This window comes from Cornus florida, unplaced genomic scaffold (genome assembly GCF_030987335.1).
Source record: "Cornus florida cultivar Cherokee Brave unplaced genomic scaffold, ASM3098733v1 CherokeeBrave_3.0.0_Hap2_Chr01, whole genome shotgun sequence".
Taxonomy (NCBI): domain Eukaryota; kingdom Viridiplantae; phylum Streptophyta; class Magnoliopsida; order Cornales; family Cornaceae; genus Cornus; species Cornus florida.
The window spans coordinates 84484028-84494609 of NW_026775571.1; the positions used below are offsets into that span (position 1 = coordinate 84484028).

Here is a 10582-nt window from a genome sequence, read left to right on the forward strand (position 1 = left end):
TGAGCCCATTCCTGTCTTCTTCTACAAAACACTACAAACTAGTAATTTGTTAATAGAGAGATTCGTGGGGTCCACTGCTGACCACTAAATCCCATTACCCCACCCGAGGCCTACAGTGTACTACTACTGTATTGTTCTGGACGGTTTGGATCAAACTACACAAGAATTAATAATTTGATTTGAACCGTCCACTGTTTACAACTTATTAGTTAATTTGTTTACCAATACTGTTTCAAGTTAAGAAGAGTTTGGAATGTTTAATAAGATCTAATGAAAAAATTAAACAAATAAACGAATAAGTTTGTGGCTTATGCTTGGTTTAATATTTGGAGAATGAATATGTAGTGAGATGAAGAAGAGGTGGGTGGTAATTGGTGTTAGCAGTTATAATCTGAGAACACCGGTTTATTAAACAAATTATATATATTAACATATTTAATGATCTATTTAAGAAAACTAAATATTATATTATTTAAATTATTTATAATACTCAATCAAACAATAAATACAAAAAATATATATATAAGTATCAATCTTACAAAATTACTAAATAATATCTAGTTTAGGAGATGGTAAATTAAAAAACGCAAATTTATTCCAAGAATAAAAGTCTCAAATTGACTTTAATCATTTGAAAAAAAATACTTTCTCTGTCTCAAATAAAATGTCAACTTTTTTATTTTTTGCCGTCTCAAAATAAATGTTCCATTCGAAAGGTTAAAATACTATTTTTGTAACATTACTAATTTAATCTTCATACATTGAACTTAAAAAGTAAACAATCACCCACTATAGTCATATTTGGTAATTAATTCATTCACTACTAATACAATAAAAAAAATATTAAAATTCATCATCTTACAAAGTTATATTCCTGAAAAGGGATATTTAATTTGAGACGGAGTAACAGTTAAGAAGCTAATGTATATTTTTGTTAGGACTTATATTAAAATTACCTCATTGTTCATAGGAATTTATTTTAAAGAGTTACACGCATAAATAAATATAAACGACTAAATTTTTCAATCCTGATACGACATGATTAATTAAATAAGTTAATCATATTAACTTATTTACAATCCAAATCCAATTAAAATCATCTCAAATTTATTTATCTTGTGTCATGATTCATGAATGACGTCCAACTTTGCCACCCAAGAGGTGAAATTAAGTTACATTTGGTCCTTACAATTTGAGAAAACCTAACTGGTGGACCACTTTATGAATATTGAGTTTGAAAATATATAAAAATAAAAAATAAAATGAAGCTGCTATAAAATAGCTCAATTTAGACTTTCTTTTCTTTTCTTTTTTTAAGGGAACTTTGAATACATGTCCCTACTTATGATTTTTATTGTTTTTTTGGTACTTATGTATAAAATACTTTTTAGGCTATAAATACTTTTATATTTAAAAATATATAAAAATCATGACACTATTATAAGGGAAAAAAAAAAATGACACTATTATAAAGAAAATATATATAGTATTTTTATTTAATCTTATTTTAATACAATATTTTTTTTTGGATTGGTAAATTAGTTTTATGTTGTGTTTGGTAGGTAAGAAGGAAGAATGAGGGGTAGAGAGAAAATAAAAATGAATGAATGAATGAACTTTATTTATTCGGTAAATATGATACAAGGAATGAAAGGAAAATAAGAAGCATGACCCATCCTTTATCCTTTATGTATTTTCATTCGTCAAAAAATGCGTGAAACAAAAAAAGACGAAAAACAAGTGGGCTATTATAGAAATTTTAAATTACAGTGTTATCATTTATAAATTATAATATTACAAATATTATTGAATATAATGGTAAAAATAATTAAAACTTTTTATTTCCTCTCCCAAAACGAACATAGTAAATTATGAACTTATTATCTTGTCTTCTATCCAACCGAATAAAAAGAAAAAAATACATAATTTTTTCTATAGGGATGTTTCATCCATCTTTTATTCTCTCCCTTCCATCTAAGGATATCTCATCCATCCCTCCTTCTCTTCTTTTCATCTTATTTTTTTTATTTCTTACTGATAACTTACTTTATATATTATACGGAGTACTTACATAACAAACAGACATATTCCAAGTAACTTTAAGGTAGTAGTAAATTAATTATAATTAATAAAAATTAATCTTTGCATATACGGTAGTACTACCTTTGTTCCTTAATAATAGTCCAATTTTTCATTTCACATTTTTTAAAACAACAACTTTCATTATATTTTATTGGGTTGGCAAAAAATGCATGTCCAAGTTTGCCCTTCCCTAAAAAGTATAATATTGATTTTTTATGGGGTTTACTTATTTTTGAGTTTCAAAAGTAGTAATATAAAAAATGGGGTTCACTTTCTTTTTGGTAAATTAAAAATGTAATAAAAAATAATGTATTAATTTTTAAAATGTGACAACTAAAATGAGACAGTAAAAAAATTAAGATAATGGACTATAAATATGAAAGGAGGGAGTACCATATAAAAAAAAACATTGACGGTTGATAGTTTTTGTAGTGGGTGGGACCTATAAGGATGATAATACTACACCAATTGAGACTGTCAATTCTGGGTATTTTTCTGTCAAATTATTACTGCATACTCTGACAATACCAGAGGAAAACAATGCTATCAATACCACTTGCTTTAATAGTCTATTTTATATTTTCTATTTTCAAATTTATTTATTTAAAATTATTTTTTCATTTGTGGATCGGCTTTTGGTTTCACGGACGTATGATTTATTAATCACGTAAAAGAATCACCCAGAACGTGAAAAATGAAAAAGTCAAATCTGAACAATATCAAGTACTACAGTAAAAAAGAAAAAGAAAAAGTAACTTGGTTTAGTTAGTAGATTAACTATATACATTGGAACAAGCAATAAAATATAATAAAAAATTGGTTTAGTGATGATAACGCAGTGAAAACCGAAAATTTACATAAAATAGTAGTATTAAAAATTAAGCATATCTTTAATAAACGGAACACACAATGAATAATGTAATGTATGTGTAAATTGCTAGGTACCGTTATATGAATCTATAACTAGGGTTGTCAAAGTTCATTTAATATTGCAGTGAAACAGTGAACGTAGCCATTGTGCTCTGACACAAGTCATTGATATCGTTACAATATTGTTATTAAATATATTTCTTTGTTTTTGTCAAAGAAACTTTTACACGAGATCGATTAAACAAAAGTTTGCAGTGTCTTGTATTACTAAATGTAAGGTCTACATGGTTAATTGTAATCCATCCTAATTCGTTAAGCTATTAAATTGGCTAACACCCAATCATGTGAGGTTTATATGGTCAATTGTAATGTACTTTGCGAATTTCATTTGAATTCAATATGTGTTTATTCGGGTGATAGTTTGGGTGAGTCACCAAATTAAGGATTGGGTTTGATTTTGATACCAATTGTAACGGGTGGGTGTTTGCGATATGATCCAAAAGTTTAAATTATTAAGTGGGCCTAACACCCAACTCATTTATACTTAAGAGTGGACAAATAATTCGTAAATTTGAAAACCCAATTCGATCTATACCTACAAATCAGTGATGAATTCAAAAAAATCGAATCCACAGCCATTATTACTCTTACACAAGAGTCATTGATATGGTTACAATATTGTTATTAAATATATTTCTTTGTTTTTGTCAAAGTAACTTTCCCATGAGATCAATTAAACCAAAGTTTGCAGCCTTGTATTACTAAATAGTAAATGTAATGTCTATATGGTTAAGGCTAATTGTAATCCTACTTAATAGGTTAAGTGTAACGGGTAAACACTTACTTATTTATCAAAAAACTCAAGTTGTTGGGTAGTATTGCATATTCACCCATTTATACTCAATCACTCTCCCATCCGAATCTAATGTGAGACAAATGACTCTTGTAACATTCTCCCCCACCTGAACTCACAACGCCTTCGTTGTAGTCGGGCTACCCTGTTTACCCTGGTGAGTCACCCTGACGCCTTCCAGAGCGGGCTCTTGGTGTGACATCGAACCAATGATTGAGTCTGGCTCTTATACCAACTGTAACAAGTTGGCAATTGTCAATTTGTACAACTCAAGCTGTTGGGTAGTGCTGCATACCGATGTAAGACAAATGTAACATTAAGATATTAGGTGGGTTAACACCCAATCATGTAAGGTCTATACGGTAAATTGTAACGATACTTCGTGAATCCTATTCAAATCCAATGTGGGACAAGTCAGCTACCCTGTCTATTCGGATGAGCCACCGGATCAAGTACTGAGTCTAAACCTGATACCAATTGTAACTGGTGGGTACTTTGCAACCTGATCCAAAAGCTTAAGGTATGAGGTGAGGTTAACATCCAACTCATTTATACCAATTTCACTTTTCATTCGAATTCGATGTGAAACAAATTTTCTTTTATAACTTTAATACAGAAGCTCCAAGATTGTCATATTAACTAATTTTTTTAAACCACCGTTAGCAGTTGCATATGGTGCCCAATGCACAATTATATATTAATTTGAACTATTAAATTTAGTGCATTTTTTGGCCATGACCTAAGGTCCAAAAGGTCTTATTAATTAAAGTTGTTTTTTTAAACACTCAGCACACAAGAAGAAGCAAAAAAAAATTAATTTGGATATACTGGTTTGAAAAAGACCGAATAATTTGACCGAATGATACATTTCAATAGGGTATATTTATTGTTCTTGAAGAATTTTCTTACTTTGAAAAGGATGTATTGAGATTTCTTTCGATATTTTCTCCCTCAAATTGTTCAAGAGCTAACAATGTGTAGATTCATGTGAAAGTGTTCCAATGATTGCCTTTTCTTTTTAATTTTAATTTCTTAAATTTATATAACCTTGTAAGAGATAAACGGGTGTGATCAGTTTTTATTTTATCTTATGTGTGAGACATTGATTATAACACTTCAAGAGTCTTTTGTTGAATTCTAATATTAAAGTCTCTAAATTTAATATTATTTTTTGGACCTAATTAAACTAAATATCCTAAATCGTAGTCTTTCAAAAACTTAATTATTCATAAATTTGAGTATAATTTTTTTATAAAAAAAAACTTTTAATTCAAATTTTTTTTTAAAAAAAAACTTTTAATTCAATAATTTTTTACACATTATTTAGAAAGTTATTTTTGAAAATTTCAAAAGAGATAAGCAGCTGAGACAACTTTTTATGTCTATAACAATTGTCACAACCAATTAGGACATTGTCTCACGCGACCTATAGTCGCGTGAGAATAAAACGCCGCCCATTATATATAGATATATACTTGGGACTGTTGGACACAGAAACACCCTCTCTCTCTCTCTCTCTCTCTCTCATAGTTGTAGTTTTACCATAGCTTAATTTCCACAGAGAGAGAAATAGAAATATGACCCAAATGGGACTCCCCTGGTGGCCAAAGAACAGTACTACTACTCCGACCACCAATTGCGGTGGTCCTACTGGTGGCGCCCCCACCACCACCACCTCCACCTCCAACCCATCATGTTGCTGCCTGTCGAAACTGGTGAAAAAGCTGAAGAAACACAGCCGAATGCTGCGCAAAACGACCCGGCAATCGTCGTTTCAATGCCGGTACGACCCGCTCAGCTATTCTCTCAACTTCGACACTAGGAGTGGGTGTGGAAGCTTGTTAGACGATGAAGATTACTACCGGTTCTATGCCTTCACTTCGAGGTTCGTAGCCAACCCAAGAACTGCTACTTGTCCCAGATTGGTGGCCTCTGTTCATTAGATCCATCAAATGTTGTACTAGAAAATTAACTCTACAAATATATAGTTAATGAGATTTTGTTCTTTTTTTTTTAGTTAATTAGATTTGTTCCGCTTAATTATTTTTGTTCAAGTCTATGTTGTCGCTTCAAGTTTAGTAAACTTTAGTTTCATTAATGTCTAATATATACATTATTGATCACATCATAAGTTTTGGAGATTATTTTTAGATCCATATATATAAAGTCCAGTTTCAATTAGATGTGCTGGTTTTACTCAATTTTTTGAAATTATTATATGATCGGGACTATATTATCTCGTGTAGGGTTGTGGACTTGTGAGTAGCTTCACCATATAATAATTTATAATTTAATTTAAATAAATTATTTTCACCTTTACTAAGATAAAGGATAGATTACATACTGATAGAATGTCAACTGTTTTGTTAAAGTTTTTTTTAAAACTTCGTAGGAATTCTAAAGTAAAATTGAGCGAGAAAAAGTCAATAATATTTTTATATTATGATATATTATATTAGGGACAAGAAAATATTCTTAAAGTCTATTGTGCGTAGTATTTTTATTCTTTATTTAAAAAGTGTATAAAAAACACTCTTAATCTTTTTACATTTTACAAAAATACCTTTCAATAAGAAAATATTCAAAGGAAAATATATGCTACTAATCTCCTAACATAATATTGTTATGTACACATTTCATACCAACACTGTTAAACAAAAATATATTAAAAAAAAAAAAAAAAATCTCAATATTAGTGTGCACTGGTTTCGAAGTTTGGAACAGATTTTTACATTTTATTTTTGATTTTTATTTTTATCTTTACTTTTTTTTTATACTTTTATTTTTTTTTATTTTTTATTTTTATTATAGCATGATTTTTAATCATTTTATAAAATAATTCGGTAAGAATAATTTAGTCAATTTAGTGTTTAAATTCTTCAGAGATCTATTTATACAAAATTAAAACTTTAAAAATATTTTTTTACACATGAATAAACATATTTTATAAGTATTTTTTACCCTTAATTTAGTTATTTTATATCATTTTATAAAATTTAGTCATTAAGAAAATGTTAAATATGTTATTGAATACGGCCAAATTTCAGAAAGGTAGAGCTCAGAAGTTATAAATCTTAATGGGTTTACCTAGGTATAATTTGTCAAAAGTATATAGGTGTATATACACACACTCATAGTGTGTGTGTCACTGTGTGAGAGAGAGAGAGAGAGAGAGAGTGAGAGGCACGGGGAGACAGAGATTCTTACGAGAGTGATGGGTATGGGTTAAAATTTACTTTTGGTGATGGTCTGATTTGATGCTTTACTTCAACCCCACTTTTAGTTTCACACAGCGACAGTTGATAGTAAAGCAGAACTACTTTTATACAGTAACATAGGGTACGATTTCAAGTGGATATTATTCTCCAACCCTCCCTCTTTAAATTCCAATATTACCGTCAGATTTTAAGGACTCTACTGAATGGAATGTTATATCGTCTGAGGGCTTTTTAGTAATATCACGTCAATCCATTACACCAGTCACATTCCTAGCTAACAATGGAGGCTCGTGTAATTTTCGGAATACTCAGCCTTTCAAGCCCATTTTGAATAGACAATTCATGGGTAGGGCCCACTAAATTAGACAGCTAACAAGGTTTGTTTTTTTTTTTTTTGACAAGTATAATTGTCATATAATTTACCAAGTTATAATAAACTGATTTATAAATTTCATTAAATTCCACCTCATCCAATTTGAAAACACTATATTTTGAGAATTGTGAAATCCTTCATTTAAATTTTTTTTTTTTTTTTTGTTGTATTCGGCTGTATATGAAATTGAAACTTTGAAATTAGTGAAATTTGGAAAAAATTTGATTTAATTTTTTTAGTTATTTTTATCAAATTTCACAATTTAAAATATTTTAATTTCATGTAACCGAATACATCTTTAATTTGGAACACTATGGAACCAAATTCTTTTGGAATTTAGAATTAGAAATGGAGTAGAAATTGGATTTTAACTAATGGAATTCTATTTGCAGAATAAACATGAATGCATAGAAAGAAATTTGAAAAGAAATAAAGTTTCGGACAGTTCTAGAATGAGTTGTAAAGGTTAATTTTGGTAAGTTAAGTAATTAGTTTCCTAAATGAATAATGATAAGTAGTTTGAAAGTGATACACCTGCTCTTTGATGTGAAGGAAAATGATTTAATCATGATGTCATTAATTATGACAATGTTATTTTTTTATCAATATAAATTTAGTTGGATGTGTCTAACTTTCGGACTCGGTATTATTTTTCTTACTAAATATACCGTCAAATTTTCTCAATTTTTTTTGTTTGATGTGAATAGGAATGATTTCGTCATCAAATATGATTTCGTCATTTCTTACTCCCTTAAAAATTTTTAAGATTTCTCTAACTTATGGTGATGTATCCAACTGTTTTACGCGAATAAAAATGATTTCATCATGATGTCATTAAATATGATGACATTATTTCTTACTCACACAAATTTAATCGGATCCTCAACTTCTGTATCATTACTCTTACTAAATATACGGTCAAATTCCCTCAAAATTTTCAGAGTTTCTCTGCGTTATCATATTTCTTTTGGAATCCCGTTAAATCCCACCCGTTCCAAACATCTGAATTCCCTTTTCAAATCCAATTCCCATGAAATTCTCCACACACACACACACACACACAAAATATAAAAGGCTCTTTATATTGGGTAAAGGAATAAAGTATGAAGTGAATCCAAACAGAACCAATCTCCGGTTTTCATGAAATTATGTATGGGAGAGTAATTTTGGGACACTGAATGAAGACCAAACATGTATCTATACACATGCCATGAGAGATATATATTCCAAAAATATTGGCATGCATGTGAAAGTTCAATGTATACACATCTACAAACAATGTAATGTTTATTACTATGGATGTTTATGCTAATTGCTATGGTTAGGGGACAAAAGTCCGTTATTAATGGTGACAGATTGTTGTTGAAACATGGAATTCCTATTTCCTGTTTTTTTTTTTTTAAAAAATAAATTAAATGTGAATGAGAACTTAAAAATAGAAAAATGTCTCTAGAGTCTCGTATACGGATAATTTATATTACATTTTTGTGTATTTAATTTAATTGTACAATTATATTGAAGATGCAATAGTATTGCATGGATAACACAATTTGAATATAAATGTGTTACATTTTAAAAATAATATTAGTTATTTGCGATTTAACATATTACGTGAATGTTACATTATCAAAGTAAATATCTTATATCGAATACATTTTTGATGTAATGGTGCACAACAAAATACAGTGTGCTAAAATAAAATGGGCAATAGCCCAGCTGACAGGACCGACCTAAAATTAATGTGAGGGGGGATAATAATGATTTTTTAAAAATAATTTTAGGAGGCAATGGTAATATTTCATAAGTATATATATCAAAATGACAAAAATAGTGAGCATAATAGTGAAAAAAAATAAAAAATAAAAAAAATTCAATAGCAGTCTGTGCCTACCAGCTAATATAAGCTCTCCTCCCCGAAAGGAAAGATCCGATGTTCGAGTCTCTTTTAATTTAAAACGCTAATCAATATTTAATACTTAAAGTACGGTTATGTAATACTTTCGTCTTTCCTTTAATTATAAGAGATATAAAATTAGTATTAGAGAAAAGGAGGTAACAGTCCATTAATTACTTGGGTGGTTAAGATTTGACAGCATCATTAAATCTTATCTTTGTATTGAGGAGCGGACAGTTAACTTGTTTTGAACGAGATGACTCCGTTGCTTATGAATAAATTCATAGAAGAGTAAGATGTTTTTGCTAATCATTCCTGAGAAACAAACACTAATCATACTAGAAAATGATTGAAATTTTCGTATGAATAAATTCATGTCAGCGTAAGATGTTTGCTAATGATTCCTGAGAAACAAACACTAATCATACTACAAAATGACTGAAATTTTAGTGACAAATGCTAATGATTCGGGGTATGAGTGAAAGGTAAATAAATTGGTTGGTGACTTTGAGACGGAGTCTATAGTTCATGGTAACCTAATAATTGAGACTTACAAAAATAAAAATCAAGGAAATTTTATTAGAGTTTAATCAGGATATATTCGCCCAAAAGATAATAAGTAGTTCGAGAGTCCAATACATCGGATTTTTTTTTTATTGTGAGTGATGTCATCATCGTCCACTCACATAAATATAGCTCTCCATATAAATATAATCGAATGTGTGGACTTTGGAATTCTGTATCACAACTCATTTCAACCCTATTTGTTAATTTCTACACATGTTCTCAATTATCATTCAATGGTCGTAGTTTGTGAAGCCTTTAACCACCTCACTTGTCGTCATAGAGTCCCTTCTTCACCCTTGTAATGATAAATGTGAAGGAGCTCTCACTTCTTGAACCCTGCTTGCATTCTTTCTCCAGTCTCTCTTCCTTTCCTTTCTCCTCTCTTCATTATCCACTCTCATTCCCAAAATATGTGAAATGTTAGAAAACCGTTCTTAAGAATTCAGATAACCGAAAACGGTTTCAGTTCTTAGACTTTTTATAACTCAGTTTTCAAAAAATTGAACCAAGAAAAGTTTTTTTGTACAATTTTCTATTTTCAATTTTCTGAAAACAAAAACTGTTCTTAGAGTTATAGACCAAGCAGGCCCTAAAATCCTTTTTGTCCATTCTCTCTTCCTATCCTCTCTCTTCTTCATTATCCACACTCATTCCCGGAATCCGGAATCCGTTAATTCATTATCCACTCTCACTCCCGGAATCCATGAAATGTTAGAATCCTTTAT

At 29.6% G+C, this 10582-nt stretch overlaps 1 protein-coding gene across 1 annotated transcript; it reads left to right on the top strand.

The window, feature by feature from the left end:
• Positions 1-5346: 5346 nt before the first annotated feature.
• LOC132304751 (uncharacterized) lies at positions 5347-5905 on the top strand. The gene has a single exon (XM_059802498.1). The coding sequence runs from the start codon at positions 5383-5385 to the stop codon at positions 5746-5748; it is 366 nt and encodes a 121-aa protein (XP_059658481.1). The 5' UTR covers positions 5347-5382; the 3' UTR covers positions 5749-5905.
• Positions 5906-10582: the final 4677 nt, after the last annotated feature.

Bases quoted from the DNA above. Each gene is read 5' to 3' on its own strand.
- LOC132304751 (XM_059802498.1), top strand. From the start codon at position 5,383: ATGACCCAAATGGGACTCCCCTGGTGGCCAAAGAACAGTACTACTACT.